This window comes from Erythrolamprus reginae, chromosome 3 (assembly GCF_031021105.1).
Source record: "Erythrolamprus reginae isolate rEryReg1 chromosome 3, rEryReg1.hap1, whole genome shotgun sequence".
Lineage (NCBI taxonomy): Eukaryota > Metazoa > Chordata > Lepidosauria > Squamata > Dipsadidae > Erythrolamprus > Erythrolamprus reginae.
This window is the reverse complement of record NC_091952.1, coordinates 153,708,821-153,730,890: the sequence shown is the minus strand read 5'-3', so window position 1 is coordinate 153,730,890 and position 22,070 is coordinate 153,708,821. Positions and strand designations below refer to the sequence as shown.

Sequence of the window (22,070 nt, the reverse complement as noted above, 5' to 3'; positions counted from 1 at the left end):
TCCCAGACCCCTTCAGTGTGAAAATGAGCGGTGTGAATTATATCTCCAAACACTTAAAAGTGCTAAAAGTGAAGAATTCTTCAGAAACTGCAAGAAGAGGAAATGGCATGCTATTGCTACCCTAGAAGGAGGTTTGACATTGTTTAAAAGACTTTATTTAGGTATTACATCCAATTGACTCAAAATAGAAATACTTATCAAGGCAGGTACTAACTGCTTTCAAACCCACAGTTTTCCAACCTAGTTGTCTAGCATTTCTACAGCTTAGTAGTACAGGAAGTTCTCCTTGTTTTGGCAAATATGTACTCCCTCCAGCTGGCCCCAAAACTAGCCACACTGCATTCCATTCAAAGTACACTAAACATCCCATCTATTTTCATTTCCATTTATTTATAGCTCTTGTTTTGTTTGTTGTGCTAAAACAATAGATATGTCTATGTATCTATTTTATATGTGTATTGTATTATAAGAGTTATATTAGAATTACAAGAAATGATTGATTTGGTTTTCCATTCTGTTGTCATGATGGGCAGACTCATTGTAATAGTTTGTTCCTGTCCAGGTTCTCAAAATTTGATACTGAGGAGTACTATTTCTCCATTTTAGAATTAATATATACCCACCTCAATATCTTCCATTTCTAATTCCATTTTAAAATAACTTAGCAGCCATGATGACATCTTGTAATGCCAATGTATAGGACTTTCTGTACTATGGGAAACAAATTTGGTCAGAATCTCTATTTAGTTTTACTGCATGATTCCAATTACAAATGTCAAAAGAAAAATGTCAATGCTGTGCAATACTGTATATATTTCCTCTATCTGATACTTCTTATGTACAATAGATTTGTATAAAAATATTTGGTTATTCACATTTTTATATCTTTCTAATAATCATCAACATGAAATATATGAAATATTGCTATTTTCCCCAATGACTGTACCAGCATTCCCTGAACAATCCATCCTTACAATAATTTAGTGAGTGACTCCTTTCTTGTTTATTCACAATCAGCTCAAACATCATCAAGATATGCGTGAGTTTAGAATTTTTATTTCGGTAACCCTCATTAAACAATTCATTGCTTTGAACTGTATTTTCTACCCTATTGCCTGGTTTGGAGACTTTCATTAGGAGCTGGGTTTTTCTTGTTTGTTTGGGGGCTTTGGTGAAAGCATTCCACCCTCCCCTGGTGGGTCGCCCTCTAGGAAGGCACAGCATGCCATGATTGCCACATCAGAATGAAATGACAGAGAGAAAGTTTTCTCGGAGGATGACCTTTAATGCATCAAGACCTCTCCTTTTTATAGTATATCACAGTTCTGACATGTGGTACAGAATAACCAATTCGCGAACATCACATACATTAAACCAGCACCATATAAAGCAAACTTCTCTTATGGCTTTTCTATAGATAATTAACCGAAGCTACAATCTTTGCCCCTTTCCTGGAATGTGTTTTTACCGGTGATTAACAAAGGAATGTGCAAGGCATATATTTCTTTATCATGATTCTGCAGGATGCTTGCTCAGCCTGGACTTTGGTGCCTGCCTTTCCATAGAGGAAGAATAAATATCTTATCCAGCACATAATTTAGGCCTACCGTGTTTCCCCGATAGTAAGACCCCCCCGATTGTAAGACATATGGGGGGTTTCAGGGGGGTCGGCTTATATAAGCCATACCCCGAAAGTAAGACATATGTCTTACTTTCGGGGAAACACGGTATAAACGGTATTGCGGGGGGGGGATGACATTGCTTCCAAGCTCCCCGCGCGCCCCTCGCCTTCGCTCGCTGCGGCCTCTTCCACCGCCTCTTCCCCTGCCGAAGCTCAGCTGCAAGCGGCCAGCGAGGCCGCTTGCAGCTTCGCTCGCCTTCCAAGCTCCCCGCGCGCCTTCGCATTCTCCCCGCGCGCCTTCGCCTTCCAAGCTCCCCGCGCACATTGCTTCCAAGCTCCCCGCGCGCCTTCGCATTCTCCCCGCGCGCCTTCGCCTTCCAAGCTCCCCGCGCGCATTGCTTCCAAGCTCCCCGCGCGCCTTCGCATTCTCCCCGCGCGCCTTCGCCTTCCAAGCTCCCCGCGCGCATTGCTTCCAAGCTCCCCGCGCGCCTTCGCTCGCCTTCGCTCGCCACCGCCTCTTCCCCTGCCGAAGCTCAGCTGCAAGCGGCCAGCGAGGCCGATCGGATCCGAGGCGAGCGGCCGGAGCTGCGCCCTCCTTCGCCCGCCTCCTTTCCGCTCGCCTCGGAGCCGAGCGGCCTCGCTGGCCGCTTGCAGCTGAGCCTTGGCAGGGGAAGAGGCGGTGGCGCCGCGGCGAGCGAAGGCGAGGGGCGCGCAGGGAGCTGCGCCCTCCTTTCCGGCAGCTCCCTGCGCGCCCCTCGCCTTCGCTCGCCGCGGCGCCACCGCCTCTTCCCCTGCCGAGGCTCAGCTGCAAGCGGCTCCGAGGCGAGCGGAAAGGAGGCGGGCGAAGGAGGGCGCAGCTCCGGCCGCTCGCCTCGGATCCGATCGGCCTCGCTGGCCGCTTGCAGCTGAGCTTCGGCAGGGGAAGAGGCGGTGGCGAGCGAAGGCGAGCGAAGGCGCGCGGGGAGCTTGGAAGCAATGCGCGCGGGGAGCTTGGAAGGCGAAGGTGCGCGGGGAGAATGCGAAGGCGCGCGGGGAGCTTGGAAGCAATGCGCGCGGGGAGCTTGGAAGGCGAAGGCGCGCGGGGAGATGTAAGACATACCCCCAAAGTAAGACACAGTGGGGCTTTTGGGGGTAAAAAGATAGTAAGACACTGCCTTACTATCGGGGAAACACGGTAGAATATCACTCTCCAGTAATATTTTATTCCCAAATTCCAGTGCTTATAAACCTATGATTACAACATCTCCTCTGTTTTTATTTTTTTTAAAGAAGCATGATTATTGGGAGGAAAGGATCCAAAAATATTTTGGCTTCTGCCAAAAAGGCAGATTGTCCCAATTAATTTTGCAGTACCCATGATAATGAAATTGATAAACAAATGAATTTAAAAAGCAGAGTCATCTTCTTCCCCTGGCAATTGTGGTGGTACTTTCATTTTTAGTGGATCATCATAATATGGCTCAGGGGGAAATAGAAAGGGTTGTCTTATGCTTTGTACCACATTAATTTTTATACTATCTCTATACATAGTCATCAATGAAGAAATGCATTGAATACAACAACACAAACAAATAAGACAAATAACAATCAAAACAATAGCTACTATCAATTTTCGCCATGGTAATATTAGACATGGCAAGTGTCCAATTATTTAATAAATGTAAATCTCTATAATTCATTGCCGCTCCTAGTGAAGGAATAAGGGCTCTGGCAATTTGCGTCCATATGCTGCCACCTTCTGTAAGGGGTGGCTGTTCTCTTTTGTTACGCAATTGACCATGAGGAATACAGTGATCCCCCGATCATTGCGAGGGTTCCGTTCCAGGACCCCTAGCAATGATCGGGTTTTAGCGAAGTAGCGCTGCGGAAGTAAAAACACCATCTGCACCATGCGCAGATGGTGTTTTTACTTCCGCCGCAGCAGCAAGGAGCCGAAGATTGGGGTTTCCCCGCCGCCCACGCAAACTCCTCGCTGCTGCCGCGCCCGCCGCTTGTCCGCCGCCTGCCTGCCCGCGCGCCTGCCCTTCGCCCGGCCACCCGCCGTTCGCTCGCTACTCGCCCGGCCACCCGGGTTCGTTTGGCTTTGGGACATGCCGGCGGCGACGTTTTAAAACAGCCGCGCGGCTTCCCAACTGAGTCCCGAAGTTCGCCTTTGACTTCGGGACTCAGTTGGGAAGCCACGCGGCTGTTTTAAAACGTCGCCGCCGGCATTTCCTGAAGCCAAACGAACCCGGGTGGCCGGACGAGCAGCGAGCGAACGGCGGGTGGCCGGGCGAACGGCGGGTGGCCGGGCGAACGGCGGGCGAATGGCGGGTGGCCGGGCGAACGGCGGGCGAGCCGGGCGAACGGCGGGTGGCCCGGCGAAGGGCGGGCGAGCGGCGAACGGCGGGTGGCCGGGCGAACGGCGGGCGAGTGGGTGCTGGGGGGGGCTTCGCCCTCCCGCCAGCAAGAGGGGGAAGACCCAGGGAAGCCGCCCAGCAGCTGATCTGCCCGGCGCCATCTACGCATGCGTGCCCATAGAAAAAAAGGGCGCGCATGCGCAGATGGTGTTTTTACTTCCGGGTTCAAAAATCGCCATATAGCCATTTCGCAATGATCGGGGTCGCAATACCCGGGGGATCACTGTAGTGGTATTGCTGGTACCATCATGCCCAAAGTACAAGTACCAGTATGATTGACTATAAACTCTCTATAGGCATAGTTATCACAAAGTTGCCAAAGTGAATCCGTTAAAGCAACAAAGGCTTGTGTTTGCTGAGAAAAATTAAAATACGTAACATAATGTCACAAGAAATAACATTTCAATGAGGTATTAAACTGACTAGGAAATGAGTAAACATCATTGACCCTTGAGGATAAATTTTTACATTGCACTGTATGGTAAAATGTAAACTCACATAACGACCAAATGTCCACCTCAGTCTGATTTGGTGAAGTGGCATTTTGGTGAAAGCATACCCAAGCTAAGTGTTGTATAGAAATATAGACTTTACCAGTTGCTGTACATGACCTATCTAATGCTTTCATTGGGTTGGTCGTCATTAAACAGGAAACCCACTAAGGGAATTCCTATACGCCCTTGAGCAGGCATATGAGAACAAATCCATAGGGAATAACATGATGAACCCAGTGGTGGAACGATTTAAATTCCTATGGGTAGGTGGTAACAGGCAGTGGTGATTACCGCATTAAACTAAGCATATTTGCTGACTGGGTGTTCATTACAAAAGGCAAAAGACAATACATAGTATCATTAATACAAACAATACAAAATAATAACAATTTTTTTTCATGTCATTGGAGCCATGAGTTCATCCCATATTGAAAGATGATATCCTGGCATCTGTTTGTGCAAAATTTGATATCCTTTTGGTGGAAGGTATCCTGATGGGTCCTCAGAACAGCAATCATCATAGGTAGGAGGGTGCTCTTGCCTAGTTTCCAGGTCAGGCATAGAGACAGCCTCTGTAGAATCAGTCATCGTCATGGACATCTGAAACAGGATCAGGGACTTCCCCTTTTTTATTAATTTTTTGGAAAATATAGTCTTACGTGTCTTCCAGGGACCCAAAGCACACGACCATCCAATTGTATGACAGCGTAACCTCGCCCCCAAGTAATGACGTCAGCTGGACCACGCCAAGTCAGATCAGGCAGTTCTCAATAGTAGACTGGTGGTCAAACTAGGGAGGACGAGGGAGCTGGAAAATTACGTTCAACTGCAGACAATTGAATCGTTCCGGAAAGATTCAAAGATTTAAAAGTGAACAAAGAAATGTTAATAATGTCTTGCACCACCGGGAGGCTGGGGGACCTTTACCCTTTAATCCAGATTGGTTTGTCAGTTTTGAGTTCTTTTTGGGCGTCCCAACGATGCAAAAGTCCAAATGCAATGATTAATAACCTGCTTAGTGGCATCACCCTTTTGAGGTGTAGCCATAATAAACCCTGAAAAATTATCAACATTAATTTATTTCCAGGGGGCAAATGAAGGATATTGCGTTACATCCATTTGCCAAATTTGCGCAGCCTTAAAGCCCTGGGGATTAACCCCCATAGGGATAGAAACCCCTTGTTTACTATACTCAGGGCATTGTTATATAATGGCTGTTGCTTCATTTAATGAAATACCAAATTGTTTAATGAGTGCTTTTTATTTTAATGAAAAAATGCATGATTCTCCCATGGAGTGGGAGCCACAAGGAGATCATTTCCTTCCTGTAATATACCAGGAAATGGCTGGTGGCTGCAAATATGGGCAACAAAGAAAAAGAAATTTTCATTGATGAACTAATAATAGCTGTAGTGTACGAAACAATGTTATCAAAAAAGACTCCACAGAAGGAGAAAGATAGGCTTCAAAAATATTTTGAACTATCTGAGTAACATACAAACTATCTGGTATCATATTAAAGAATTGATCTTTAAATTAAGTAAAAGCTAATAAATGCAGCAAGCTCAGCACGCTGGGCTGAGATTTGGGGGGTGGTAGTCAAAACCTTCCATTTCCCCTGAAATTGCCAAGTACAAGCACCAAAAAATTTTACTGAGTGCATCTGGCAGAGGTTGAGGGGAGCAGGGAAGTTCCCTTTTACAGGAACCATTTTTATCAAAAACAATCTAGGGTCTGAGGGTAGGTGATACAATACTTGACTTGGCCAATCTGCAAAGGCAAATTGGAGATCTTCTGAGAATTCAAAAAAAATTTCCATATACTCAAGGGACAAAAAGTTTAAAAGGTTTCATGCCAATCAAATGTCTACAACACTTGCATCCCTTAGTAATCAAAGTGGCAAAAAGCAATGGTTTTTTAGAAATGGTTTTTGAACCAATTCAACAAGAGCAGCCAATTTTTGTTAAAGGCCACTGACCCACCCATACAGGGCTATCATTTAAAAAAGTTTAAAAAAGAGGAGTAACAGACATGACAAAGAGTAGAAAAATTAGTGTAAAATCAAACGTGCATCAAATTGTGAAATCAAATCTCTTCTCCACAAATTTAAATTGAGTGGCAAAATAACAGGTTTGATATGAGCCGTTACTTTTACATCTGGGGAGGGGATTTAACAGGACACTGATTAACCCTCCCAAAGCATTTTTTACAACAAGGGAAAAAAGTTCAAAGTTTAATATTAATTAGTCTTGCAGCTGCCCCTCCAATCACCTGGGGCAAAGGTACATGTCCCAGTAATACTATGAATGGCTTTGAATGCCCTAGAGAATAACAGCTCTCTAAGAATTTTAACAGGCAAAGCACAAAAATATTCCTAGAATATTTCCTATTCTTCAAGCTTGCTCTAACCCTTACACTATGGCACCTTTATTTCCAATTCTGGTGCTATTGGAGCAGAAAAAATTACAGGATACATTTTGGAAGTCTCTGTTTGCACTTTTTGTGCTGATTCATTTGGCAGGGGGGGGATCCATGCCCCCCTTTCTTTACATTATCATGAATTTAAAGACATTCCATAACATGTGGAGAGTATTTTCAGGGTTGCTCTTGGCACCTCATGAAAATAAGCTTCCAATTTTATCCAAATTGAAAATTTTAGCATGCCCTTTTCCAGATAGGTGAAACAATTTTGTTAAATATACTTTAGTAAATGAACTAACTCCTTTTTTGAAGGCAAAAACAAATTTTCCCATTATTTTTCAAAATTAAATAAGGATGACCTGGTTATTTCCCTGAATTCCTTAAAATGCTCTATCTGCAAACTTAAAAAATCCAGATCCCATACTCACTTAAGAGGGTGCCAGCCCTCGGTGCACAGATGTTTTCATCTCCCTTTCCCCCCCCTCTTTCTTCTCAGTCGATGAGTCAGGACGAACCAGGAAACGTGTCCTTTATCTGGATGACGTCGGATAGGGCACCAGATGAAAGCATTCCGTCCTCCCCCGGTGGGTCGCCCTCTAGGAAGGCACAGCATGCCATGATTGCCACATCAGAATGAAATGACAGAGAGAAAGTTTTCTCGGAGGATGACCTTTAATGCATCAAGACCTCTCCTTTTTATAGTATATCACAGTTCTGACATGTGGTACAGAATAACCAATTCGCGAACATCACATACATTAAACCAGCACCATATAAAGCAAACTTCTCTTATGGCTTTTCTATAGATAATTAACCGAAGCTACAATCTTTGCCCCTTTCCTGGAATGTGTTTTTACCGGTGATTAACAAAGGAATGTGCAAGGCATATATTTCTTTATCATGATTCTGCAGGATGCTTGCTCAGCCTGGACTTTGGTGCCTGCCTTTCCATAGAGGAAGAATAAATATCTTATCCAGCACATAATTTAGGCCTAGAATATCACTCTCCAGTAATATTTTATTCCCAAATTCCAGTGCTTATAAACCTATGATTACAACACTTTGGTAGCATTTCAATGTGTTGTCAAGTTGGTGTCATTAGAAAACCTCAAGTTTTTACAGTTTTGATTCTTCCAGTGTGAGAGTAACCTCTTTGTCTCCTTTTTTCCTTTTTATGCTTAATACCAGAAAAGGAGTTTTCTTTTTATCCTGTGATTGCAAAATTTGTTCAGACGTTTGTGGTTGCAGTTTTGTTGAATGCTTTTTTAAAAAGCTGATTTTGCTAAATCAGTGGTTCTTAACTTGTGGTCCTTGAATGACTAGGGCAGTGATGGCAAACCTATGGCATGGGTGCCAGAGGTGGCACGCAGAGCCATATCTGCTGGCACATGAGCCATTGCCTCAGCTCAGCTCCAACATGCATGTGTGTGCTGGCCAGCTGATTTTGGGCTTGCACAGAGGCTCTGGGAGGGCGTTTTTGGCTTCCAGAGAGCCTCCGGAGGGAGGGGGAACATTTTTATGATCCCCCAGCTCCAGGGATGCCTTTGGAACCTGGGGAGAGCGAAACACAAGCCTACTGGGCACACCAGAAACAGGCTACTTCTGGCCTCCAGAGGGTCTCTGGTGGGGCAGGGAAGCTGTTTTCGCCTCCCCAGGCATTGAATTATGGGTGTAGGCACTCGCGCATGCGTGATAGCACCCGCCCATACTTTTTCGGCACCCAAGGGGAAAAAAGATTCACCATCATTGGACTAGGGGATTGCAATATAATCACAGGGGTCAATGAAGGCTTGAATAAATTGAGTTAAATCTTGATGGTCTACAAAAAGTATTTAAAGAAGATCATGGTGAAGAAAAAAATTGAGAAACACTGTACCAAATCATATAGATTTCCTCTATACGCAACCTCAATATCTTAACCAGGCAGTGCTTAAATAAGTCGTTTTATGATGCTTTCTCTTTTCCTTTTAAAATATCTAAAATTACATACATGGTACTGTCAGAAATTTCCCATTCCAAGAACCAAGAACACACCTGTTTCAGTTCACAGGACAGTTATGGACTGAGAACAGAAATGAGATAAAATGGGATAACATCTCCAAAGCACTGGCTTCAAACTATTTTCATGCCATATTCTATTTGTAGCTATCTAGGGAATACCATATGCCCAATAAGTCTTATCTGTTTCCAGTTCCTTGTGGAAATCTCATATAACACCGGTAATAAGGGAGGGAAAGAAGACTTGCCAGAAACTTAAAATATATTTCTTTTGTATGCTAATATGCAGGGTAGCTATTATTGTAATTACATTAGTGCATCTCCCTCTGGATTCAAAGGAGCATGATGGAGCTGGTGCCAGCATTTATAGTCTGCAAAGTCAGCTAGCCAGTCAGCCTGGCTAGGCTGCAAAATCCATTTGCATTTAATATTTGCTCAATATGGGGAGTGCTGGGCAAATGAACATCTTATTTGTTTGTGGGGAAAGGAAGAAAGAGAAGAAAAGAGGAAGGGAGATATCTAGAGGAGGAAAGAAATAAAAAGTATGTGATTTAGAATAGAATATAATTTTATTGGCCAAGTGTGATTTGACACACAAGGAATTTGTCTTGGTGCAGATGCTCTCAACGTACATAAAAGAAAAAGATACATTTGTCAAGAATCCTGTGGTACAACACTTAATGATTGTCATAGGGCTCAAATAAGCAATGAAGAAACAATCAATATTAATAAAAATCTTAGGATACAAGCAACAAGTTACAGTCATACAGTTCTAAGTGGGAGGAAAAGGATTATAGGAATGATGAGAAAAACTAGTAGAATAGAAGTGCAGATTTAGTAAAAAGTCTGACAGTGTTGAGGGAATTATTTGTTTAGTAGAGTGATGGTGTGTGGGGAAAAACTGTTCTTGTGTCTAGTTGTCTTGGTGTGCAGTGCTCTGTAGCGATGTTTTGAGGGTAGGAGTTGAAACAGTTTATGTCCAGGATGCGGGGGTCAGTAAATATTTTCCCGATCCTCTTTTTGACTCGTGCAGTATACAGGTCCTCAATGGAAGGTAGGTTGGCAGCAAACTGTTGTCAAATGTAAATATAGTTACTATAATAAAGAATAAATACAGTTGAAATGAAAGGAAACATAAAGAAATAGATATTGATAACATAAGGAGACTAACGTGCACTAGTAAGTAAGAATTGAAATGGTTGTAAATGAATAAGCTGCGAACAAAAATATCCTGCTATATAGCAGGTATCCATACTAAGTTCTGATACCAAAGCTACTTAATGTATAAAGCATAATGCTTTATTTTGTCTTGTCTGTATGTATGCTTTCTTTTTATGTTGTCTTGTTTTTATCAATGTAAATAATCAATAAAGATATTTTTAAATTTTTTTTAAAAAAACCCTTGGTCCAGCTGGCCCGGCTGGTAGCACCTTGTAAGGGCCCTTTTCCAGGATTACAGGAGAAGATGGCTAACAGTTTTGAAGGCAGAAGAGGGCTGTACGACCCAACGTACATAAAGCTGCAAAACCATCTTCTAGGAGAAGGGAAACTCTGACTGCAAACCTCCACTGCTTTGTGGCTATATCCATAATTGGAAAAGGCTACAGGAGCAAACCTTGAGGCAAAATCTGGAGCCAGAGTCCCAGAAGCAGTTCATGACTCTGTGCAGTCATGTTCTGATAACTCCTGCAACGTAGCTGGTGCCATTCCATTGGATTATTTCAGAGTTGTGGAGAGGGGGGATCTGCAGTTTGAGTAACAGTCTATTCTCCATACTAATCTACCCAGGCCTCTTGCTCTGAATAGGTTACTCCGGCTTTGCAGACATCTTTTTTAAAAATTATTATTATTATTATTATTATTATTATTATTATTATTATTATTAGATTAGATTAGATTTATTGGATTTATATGCCGCCCCTCTCCGAAAACTCGGGGCGGCTCACAACAATAATAAAAAACAGTACACAATAACAAATCCAATGCCCACCAATCTAATTACAATATAAAATTAGTAATTTCATAAAACAATCCCAATATATATATAAAACAGGCACACAGTCCTAATCAATCAACAAAACAGCATGGGCAAGGGGGAGGTGTTTTAGTTCCCCCATGCCTGACGGCAGAGGTGGGTCTTAAGGAGTTTACGAAAGGCAGAGAGGGTGGGGGCAATCCTAATCTCAGGGGGGAGCTGGTTCCAGAGGGTCGCCCCCCCCACAGAGAAGGCTCTTCCCCTGGGTCCCGCCAGACGACATTGTTTAGTCGACGGGACCCGAAGAAGGCCGACTCTGTGGGACCTAACCGGTCGCTGGGATTCGTGCGGCAGGAGGCGGTCCCGAAGATATTCTGGTCCGGTGCCATGAAGGGCTTTATAGGTCATAACCAACACTTTGAATTGTGACCAGAAACTGATCGGCAACCAATGCAGACTGCGGAGTGTTGGAGTAATATGGGCATACTTAGAGAAGTCCATGATTGCTCTCGCAGCTGCATTCTGCACGATCTGAAGTTTCAGAACACTTTTCAAAGGTAGCCCCATGTAGAGAGCGTTACAGTAGTCGAGCCTCGAGGTGATGAGGGCATGAGTGACTGTGAGCAGTGACTCCCGGTCCAAATAGGGCCGCAGCTGGCGCACCAGGCGAACCTGGGCAAACGCCCCCCTCGCCACAGCTGAAAGGTGTTTCTCTAATGTGAGCTGTGGATCGAGGAGGACGCCCAAGTTGCAGACCCTCTCTGAGGGGGTCAATAATTCCCTCCCCAGGGTGATGGACGGACAGATAGAATTGTCCTTGGGAGGCAAAACCCACAGCCACTCCGTCTTGTCTTATTATTTATTAGATTTGTGTGCCGCCTTTCTCTGAAGACTTTTAGGAACTCTTTCCAGAGCATGATATCACAGTCTTTCAAGACTGAATGATACCAATGATGACCTTATTAGGTCCAAAACTTAGTTGAACTTGGCTCAACTTGTTTAATTTGTAGAACATATTTAGTAAAAAAACCAAGATATATGAAATAGTTAGCAGTTGTTTGGCAATACATTTGCTTTTTTTTTTAACTGCTTACTCTATATTCTTTTTCTTACATTAAGGCCAATTGTAAACATGCTTCTCTTTCAGCAAAAACGCATCTCAGCAAAACAGTCAGTCAAACACTGCTCAAAGATCATGCAGACAAAACATATTTTCCAAAGAATTAGTGATTTGAAAGAGACAGTGATAAGGAGTTTATTCTTGTTTCTGCAAAATACATTTTGTCAACTTGACTATTGCTTTTAAAAGCTGCTTGATTAGAAATTTCATAAAAAAAGTCTGTGTACATCATAAAAAAATGAGGCCTTTCTTTCTTTGCTTCCTTTCCCAATGTATAAACAATTACTGGATTCAGGCATTGTGAATTAAATAAACCTTACTATGTCTGCCCAATATTTATTATTTATTTATTGGATTTGTATGCCGCCCCTCTCCGTGGACTCGGAACGGCTCACAACAAACAAGGAATACACAATAAAACAATTTGATCCAATTAATAATAATTAAAAAGCTTAAAAACACCCTAAAAATTAAAAAATTCAGTTAACATTCATTCAATCAACAATTCAATTAACAATATGCTAAGCTAAAATGAAATCAACTGCCTGATGACTTAGTAAGGTAATTGAGTCTATACAGTATTTTTAAAAAATTAAAAGAGATATCAACTTATCAAGCATTTACAATTAAAACAGTTGCTTAAATAAAGGAGGCAAAATTTCAGTATTACTAAATGGAACTATAATGATATTTCTAAGACCAGTCCAAAATGTAGCTGCCCAATAACAGAAATTATCTTTAAAGTCCTTCTATATAATCTCCAATGAATAAATGTAGTTGGTTGGTTATAAGAAAGAGCCTTCCCAGTTTTGTAGCCTCACATATAGAAGATTCTTTTCAAAGAGATTTAGTTAACACCCAATAACTTATAATTTTAGATATTAGCAATTTAGCTTGGAAGTATTATATATCTATGCTAGGCATTTTTATATTTAGATTTCTAGCCTCTTGTAGAATCACTTTTTACTTGACTTAGATTCATTAGTGACTCTTTGAAATTACAATGGCATTAAAAAATGACACATGGCTGCTTATCGCACTTATAATTGTCACAGCATCCCCCTCCCCATGACCACAAAATCAAAATATGGGTGCTCGGCAGCTGGTATGTATTTATGACAGTTGCAGCATCCCACAGTGATATTGTGATTTCGCTCTTTGTGATTTTCCCAGCTGGCTTCTGATAAGCAAAATTATCTTATTTTTCTGAAGTATAAGACCCACCGGAGTATAAGAGGCATCTTAGTTTGGGGGAGAAAAATAGGGAGGAAAAAATATACCTACCAGGTATTCATTTGGTTAGCATCCCAAGTCTGGTCAGCTTCAGCACATTATTTTACCTCCTGGTTAGGGCTGAAGAAAAATATTCTTCAGAGGGAGTAGCAATGAAAACGAGCCTGCAAAGACTTAGCGCTGGAAAAAACCTATCTTCGGAGTAGCAGTGAAAAAATCCTGCAAGCCAGGAAGATTGTTAGCATCTCATTAGGGCTGGAAAAAAGCCTTTTTCAGAGGGAGCAGCGATGAAAACAAGCCTGCAAGCCAGGAAGAGCCGGGAAGATCATTAGTACCTTGTTAGGGCTGGGGAAAAAGGCTTTTTAAAAAAAGCTACATTCAGAGTATAAGACACACCCAAATTTTCAGCCTCCTTTAGGGTGGAAAAGGTGCTTCTTATACTCTGAAAAATGTGGGTAATAGGGAACTTGGATTTGCTTAACAACTGCACTTAAGTTGGATTCGCTTAACCATGGCAAAAAAATATAATAAAATTGGATGCACTTAACAATTGCCAGTTTTTAGCAACAGAAATTCTGGTCAAAATTGTGGTGGTAAGTGAAGGACCATCTGTAGGTGATTAATACAGACATTATATCACTACAGCAGCATCTGGCAGAGGCTATAAATGGGTACTGAGCAAATGGTTTTAAGTTCAGATGGTAGCTTTTAAATATATTTATATTCTGTATTTTGTTTTGGCTTTTTTTGTACGCTATGCAACATGGCACATATTTTCCTTATTTTCAGTTTTTTTCAAGCATCAAATAAAAAGCAAGGAAGAGCCAAAGTAAGGTAGCACTGACTCTTAAACATGACAGGATACAAAACACTCCTTCCATTTACTATCATGTAATCCTCTTTTTTTTCTTATTAGTTAAAGGATCCAATGTGGGACATTTTCTCTAAGACTTAGACTAATTAGCTTGAAGCTAAACCTTGTGGATTAATCATAAATTTTAAATCGGTTTGGGATGATATTTCCATGGTAATGACCTTTAAAGCCCTACATGGCATTGGGCCAGAATACATCCGGAACCACCTTCTACCGCACGAATCCCAGTGGCCGATAAGGTCCCACAGAGTTGGCCTTCTCCGGGTCCCGTCGACCAAACAATGTTGTTTGGCGGGCCCCAGGGGAAGAGCCTTCTCTGTGGCGGCCCCAGCCCTCTGGAATCAACTCCCCCCAGAGATTAGAACAGCCCCCACCCTCTTTGTCTTTCGCAAATTACTCAAGACCCACCTTTGTCGCCAGGCATGGGGGAGTTAGGATATTCGTCCCCCTAGGCCATTACAAGTTATGTATGGTATGTTTGTGTGTATGTTTGGTTTTTATAATAAGGGTTTTTAGTTGTTTTATTAAATTGGATTGTTACATGTTTTTTTTAATCATTGTTGTTAGCCGCCCTGAGTCTGCGGAGAGGGGCGACTTACAAATCCAATAAATAAATAAATAAAATAAATTTCAAAGAATATGTAGCTAAAGTGTCTCAAGGAATTTCAGCTTTCTGAGAACTCTAGGCACATGTTTTCTATGTCCTTTGGGATACAAAGATGCCCTTTAAATATTACAGGTAGGAGATAAAGGTGGATGCTGCAGTTATTTTTTGCTCTAATATAACTTCATAGATTTTAGACTGAGAGAAAAATATAAATTGTTGCTTTTTTTTGATAAAGATGCACACAGCATGCAATGTGATAGACTGGAAAAAAAGTCAATAATCTAATCTATATGGGAGCCTGCTAGTAATTACAAATCAGAAAAGCATGTAAACACAATTAAAGAAAATAGACTTTGAGAATAGCAACAAACATGGCTAGTGAGCAAGAAAGGAAGATTAAAGCACATGTGACAACAATGGATGATAATGGCAATGATGGTAGTGATGAGTATGTTAATTTTATGGAGCTTCTGAATCACAGATGCCTAATATCTTGGAGTGTTAGACACATCTGGAATATTGAGATTATGTTTAGGCACTCTTGCAAATGAGGAGGCCTTTCCATTCACAAAAAAAGCAGTCATAGGATAAAAGCTGATTATAAATAACTAAATTGCTATCTGAACCATCTTCAGCTTTCTCTTTCTGCAAGAAGCTTTGATCTAATAGGTGGAAAGGTTGGAACTGCAAAGTCTGGATCAAAACATGAGAACAAAGCAAATCTACTCTTGGAATAGAAAACACATCGATGACTAGGGTGCATCAGCCCTGGTGACAAGAAAAGGACATAGTTCCACTAATTGGTTGCTGTTATGAGAAAGGGAATCATGATCAATCCAATAGGTTACCATCTTCATAATGGTGGATAGTCTTTCTCAGCAATCAATCAATGCAGCTATTTTCTCCTTTCTTCCATAACTGGTGAAGAAACCCTTCATTAATACTTTTACTGTTATTTTTAAATTTCTCCCTTCATTCTTTTCAATAATTAAAGTTGGGAAATATCTTTCATTCTTTTTAGGTTGCATTATTAATGTTTTCATTAAACTATACCACTTTCCTTCTACAATATTTCTAAATTCTGCTATTATTCTTATTCAGAACTTCATTCTAACCCTTGTTGTTAATTTTCCTATTCCCTGAAATCTATCATCTGCGTTATTATTTCTATTGGCTGTAAACATTTTTTGTATTAAATTTAAAATTATAGTTTTTATCTTTCTAGTGGCTGATTAAGGCTGCAGGTGGAAAATGCAGTACTCCAAGACCACAAGATGCTACAAATGAGTATTTTAACTAGGTCTCAGAAAAGAGAATGCAACACTTTCAAATCATATTAAAAGTGATAAGAATAGTCTAAAGACAATATTAGATCTTAATGCCCAGTCAAAAAAATGAAAAAAATCAGAGTGCACAAAGTTTTGTAATTTATGAGTGGGGGGGAGTAAATTAGACTGAGCACCAAATCAAACATAGTGCAATATTCTTCCTAAACATTTTACCTATTTCTATAGAGACAGAAAATTCCTGATGAAAAATTGTTCTCTGCTTCAGTGTTCTTGGTGTTTGGGGATATTTGCCCTTCTATACTTGATAGAGAATATCATGAACATGTATATTCCGTTTCTAGTAAGCAGCCTGCAGTTTTGTGAATGCCTAACAAGCAGGCCCAATTGCAATACTCTTCATGCTATTTTTGTTTCCTTTTGCTGATCTAAAAACAAATAGTCAATATAAATGTCAACCATTTGAATTGGCCATGTCAGAAAAACGGTGGTGTACCATTCTAAAAGTAGCTATTAGATTAAGAAATCCCCTACCTTTTCCCACGTACTTTGTGTTCCTCTCTTCCTCATCTTTTAACGGTGACTATTACTATTATTTTTTTAAACAAAAAGCATTTTAATGCCTTCTGGCTTTGATGTTTGTAAACTGCTGAAGATAGCCTCTAGCCAAGATGAGCAGCATATAAATCTAATAAATAAATAAATAAATAAATAGACACTATAAGGAATGCTAGAATTCTATTTTATTGATATAGTGACAAAATCCTGAAAACCTGGTGTTTTACCTTCCATCTTTTTTATACTAAAAAGAGTTAACCTTGAGTTTCTTTTTCAAGTTCTGTGTTTTCCTGATAAAGCATATAATTTAGTAACAGTTGCCACATGATTGCTTCAAGTCCACCTCTGTATCCTTCTGTTAATAAGGGATTAAAACAGTCATGGCAATCTGGATGAAGACCAGGGTAGATTACCAGGCATACTTTCCAGGGAAAAACATTTCTAAATTGGGATGCAGGCATCAACAAATCTCGTTGTTACCTTCCAACATTTAGATCTGGGGCTACTTGGAGAAGGACCATCCTAGATGATGTTATTTATTTATATATAAAACATTTAGATGACTTTTCACTGAAAGTCATTACAAAGGAGTACAGATCTACATTTGCTCGAATTGAAATCTCACTGATTTCAATGCCATCTTCCAGGAAACCAAATATAATAAGGGTTGGAGGCATATCTGTTACTGCATTGCATACGTGTTAGTTATTGATTTAACAATTGTTTGATTAAAAGATTAAACAGACAATTTAGTGATTAAGCAGTGGTTGTCAACCTGGGGGTCGGGACCCCTTTGGGGGTCGAATGACCGTTTCACAGGGGTCACCTAAAACCATGGGAAAAAACAATTTTCCCATGGTGTTAGGAACCAAAGCTTCTATTCTGGCGCCTTGGAACATATTATTACAGTCGGATGAATTAGGTGTTTATAGTGGGGTGTCTCTCTGACATTCCTCCCAATCAGCTTAAAGCTCTGTTGGGAGAACTGGTGCTAGAGAAGGGCGCCCCAAGTCTTCAGAGAAGGGCAGCATACAAATATAATAATAATAAAAATAAATAAATAAATAAATAAATAATAATAATAATAAATAAATAATAATAATAATAATAATAATAGACTTATGGTTGGAGGTCACCACAATGTGAGGAACTGTATTAAAGGGTCGCAGCATTATAAAGGTTCAGAACCACAGGGTTAAGGTATCAGGTTAATAACTCAGTTCTAGGAAGGAAGCATTAGCAAACTACTTCTGAAAACCCTTGCGAAGAAAACTGCAGGGACTTGTCTGGACACTCTAAGAAGTGAAAACAATTGAATGGAAGTAAAATTAAAAATGAAAAGTTTATTTCGTCTCCAGATGAAGAACAAAGGCTGTACGGCCATTAATCTGTACACTATTTTCATCTACACAGTTGTGCTACTGAAAAGCAGAAGGCTCTTGAATTGCTTCAAGAAACTGAAAGCTGAGACTTCTACAAAACAGGATTTGCCATATTTTTCTTCCACAACATCCTTTTCTACATGACAAATGGAAGATACTCAGTCACTTATGGTCCACTGATTGGGATAATGAGAAAAGAAAGGTCGTGTGTTTTATCACTTGGCTGCATCAAAACAGATTGGTATCTATTTTGTGTCTTCCCCAATAACCACTCACCATTTTGGTGAAGAGAACAGAATTGAAGCTTAGGTCAGGGAAGGCCTTTGATCAAATCTCAGCTCAACCACAAATGACACGCAGCGACCTGCCATAACTTACTGAAGAAGTCTGTGCCTATTGTGCCTGAAAAGAATACTGTACTTCCATATTCTATCAGTCTTATTCTCCTGTAGAGGAAAATCAATTTTAGAGGCCACAAAACATTATAGTGTTAAGCAGGCGTAAACCTTCAGTAACTCTTACCATGTTTTTAATTCTATTGAATTGTGACCAGGGCCTTAAATATTTGGTTTTAGCACTAATGATGATTCTGCAAGTAATCTTCCTTTATTCCCCACTACTTATTCCAAATAAAACCAACATGCAGTGACAGCTGTTGGCAAAACACCCTGAATAATACCTTGTTCGATTGTAACAATACATTTGATTTGAAATCTTGTTTCTAAAAAGTCTTGTGTTTACTGATCTTTCCCACTTGGACTTAACCATCACATAAACATGCCATGGCAACTTCTTTTTATTCTGAAATGTCATGTCATAACCCAACTGATGAGGGAAACAACTTTCAAACATCCTTACCTGTATCAATATGACAGCAATAGCAACAGCAATGTTTCCCCCTTTATTACAAACTCCATCCATGGACAGCCACAATCCGTTGCACTTCCACAGTCATTGGTTTGTATGACTGGCAGTGCTTGAGAACAGAATCAAAAGAAACAGGAAAGAAATCAGCAATGGGAACAGCAGCACATTTCATGTCACTATTGTGGTTGTGGCAACTTCAGGCTTGGTGGATAGGATTACCTCAGCAATGAGGAAAGGCTCTAGATCAGGGGTCTCCAACCTTGGCCACTTTAAGACTTGTGGACTTCAACTTCCAGAACTCCTCAAGCCAGCAAAGCTGGCTGGGGAACTCTGGGAATTGAAGTCCCCCAGGCTTAAAGTGGCCAAGGTGGGAGACCCTTGCTATAGAACATGATTTTCCATACACAGGGGATTGCACCTGATTGTTCTTAGGTAAGTTATAGTAGCGTTTCCCAGCCCTGGCAACTTGAAGAGATCTGGACTTCAACTCCCAGAATTCCCCAGGCAGCATTCACTGGCTGGGGAATTCTGGGAGTTGCAGTCCAGATCTCTTAAAGTTGCCAAGGGTGGGAAATACTGAGTTATAGAATTGCCACCTGAAAAACTGGCTGAGGAATTCTAGGAATTGAAGTCCACAAGTCTTAAAGTTGCCATGGTTGGAGACCCGTGTGCTAGATCAACCCCTCCCATTCAAAAAAAAGAGAAGAAACGCGGTACTGCCTAATCCTGAATATGCTCTTTGGGGAACCAACACAACTACGGAGCTCACTGGAACCTTTGAATTTGCCAACGTGCATTTTCAATTCTCGTCAGTTTAATTCTCAGCTAGTTCCAAGGAGGTGATTTTAAACGCCCCAGTTCCTGAGGCAAAACTCCGACCGGCCAACGCGGCCACCCCCCACGGCAGGCTTCACGTGCGGAGGAGGAGCGGCCCGAGCGCGCGTCCTCTTTTCCCAAGACCGGCGCGCGACCGAGCAAGGTGCCCCGGGCGCTACTTGAAGGCGCCGCCCACCCACCCCTCCCCCCAGCCGCGGACGGGCAAGTGGTGACGGTCGGGAAAGAGGGGGGCGTGGCGACCCGGAGTCGGAGCCCCCTTCTGTCCCGGTCCCGGGGGGGGAGGAGGAGGAGGCTGGCGGCATCACGTGGACCCCACTCCCATCTTCTCCCCCTCCCCCTGCCTCCATCTCCCCCTCCCTTCCCTTTGTTGTAGCCTGAGCGGTAGCGGCGGCGACGCCGGCAGCAGTAGCAGCAGCATCGACCACGACAGCAAGAGCAGCGCACAAAGGGGAACGCGGGGAGGCGAGGCTACCCCTGCCGGCTCCCAGAAGCTGGAGCAGAGAGGTGGGAAAAACACACCCCGAAACCAAAACACAACCGCCGGGAACGAAATTGGGACAAGAACGAGGCTCCGGGATGCGGAGCGCTGGCTGCCAGCAAGGCCGGTGGGTCCGCGCTCCTCCCGGCGGCGCCCGCTGAGACCCAGAAAGGGCCTCCCGTCTCCCTCCTCCCCCCTTTGCAAGCCCTCGCCATGGCGGCCGCCGCCCGGCCCCGGACCTCGCCCGGCTCCAACGACGCCGTGTTCCTGATGCTGGCGGTGGCTCTTTGCACGCTCGGTCCCGTTCGGACGTCCAACCCTCTCTCCCCCGCCGCCGCGCCCGCCGCCGATTGTGCCGGCAAGGGGAAGGCGGGCGGTAACTGCTCAGGTAAGCTGCGGCCGGGGAGCGGGGTGCAGGGTCGGATGGCCCCACAAGCGCTTCGGCTACCCACGCTGAGCATCCTTCCTTCCCGTGCTTATCTTCCCCGTCTTTCGCGCCCTTAACCGCTGAGGGGGGTTTTTCGCCTCAAGACGCCCAGGTCGGCCAGCCGCGCCACATGGGCTCCTTCCTTCTTCAGTTCTCGTCCGTGGACCCCCTCCTTCCCTTCCATGCTTCAAGAGCTCCGTCGCTAGCCAGCCCCATCTTTGTCTTGCTCGTCAGGCACACTTTTGAAAACCGTCACGCCACTTGCCTGCCTGCCTGCCTTCTCTCTCCCTCCTTTCCCGCCCCCAAATTCCCCGCGCCACGTTCCGGTTCCGAAAAGCGAGAGCCGCTGCAATTCCGTGGCGCTTTGCTCCAACGTCGACACGCGCCGGGGATTTCAGGCTCTGGGGGACGGTTGCTGCCTCTTTAATATGCCGCGAGATAGGTTCCCCTCAGATAGGTTCCTGTTAGTTTCATCTGATAGATCTGCTTCTGTGTCTCTCTCTGCTACACGGGTCTGCAACGTAAAGAAGAGGAGCCGATGGCAGCAGCTGGCCAGAATCCCGCTTGCCCGGAGGCCATCGTCAGGTTGGGCAGGTGGACATGGGTGGTAGCAGAGATGGGCTGCTAAAGTGGAACCGTGAGGTGATCTCGCCCCCGTGGCTCTGTGCTAGTGGAGTTCAGTGCAATGATGCTACTGCACCTAGGCAGATAGCATCATTGTGCTGGACCTCGCTAGCACTCAGAGCCACAGGGGCGAGCACACATCCCCTTTGCACCTTAGCAGCCCACCTCTGGATGGAAGCAGTCTAGAGCTTCATTTCAACCAGTCTGCCTTTGGACCAGTGATGGGCAGCAGCTGTTACGGTCAGGTGCTCCATCCTGGTAGGAAATTCCAGGATGCGTGTGCAGCTGTGCACCCCCAGACGCACACACATGTGCCTTCTTAAAAAATATCAGCAAGCAACATCTCGCCTGAGGATGCTCGTGCAAACGAGATTTCGGCAATTTTTGGCAATTTTTTGCTTCTGCGTATGCGCGGAAGCCAAAATGTCAGCGGAAATCACCAAAATCTCACTCACGTGCGCATCCTCACACAAGATTCTGCTAGCTGTGCATGCGCAGATGCCATATCTTGAACCGACGGGTGTGTGCGTGCCTGCCGGACCTGCACGTGCCTGTGACAGCCTCAGAGGGCACATCGGTAGCGCCAAAGACGAGCAGCCCTTCATTGCTATGGACCCAAGGTTCAGCCCTGGGCTATAGAACAGGAGTCTCCAACTTTGGCAACTTTAAGCCTGGAGGACTTCAACTCCCAGAACACCCTAGCAAAGCAAAGCTGGCTGGGGAGTTCTGGGAATTGAAGTCCGCCAGGTTTAAAGTTGCCAAGGCTGGAGACCCCTGCTATCGGACATGATTTTCGTACACAGGGGATTGCACCAGATTGTTCTTTGGTAAGTTATAGAATTGTTACTTGAAAATGACAGTCTCTGCAG

General features: G+C 43.2%; 1 protein-coding gene across 3 annotated transcripts in view; it reads left to right on the top strand.

Annotated features, from left to right (window-relative positions):
• Positions 1-22,070, top strand: part of TMEFF1 (transmembrane protein with EGF like and two follistatin like domains 1) — a 162,654-nt gene that overhangs the window by 9,162 nt on the left and 131,422 nt on the right. The window contains exon 1 of one of the 3 annotated variants that reach the window (XM_070749074.1): positions 20,044-20,538. The exons of 1 other annotated variant lie outside the window; for it this stretch is intronic. In XM_070749074.1, the coding sequence (XP_070605175.1) occupies positions 20,364-20,538 (175 nt within the window). In that variant the 5' untranslated portion in view covers positions 20,044-20,363. Of the gene's footprint in view, positions 1-20,043; positions 20,539-22,070 lie in introns of those variants that run through there. One more of the 3 variants, XM_070749077.1, reaches the window with a different exon arrangement.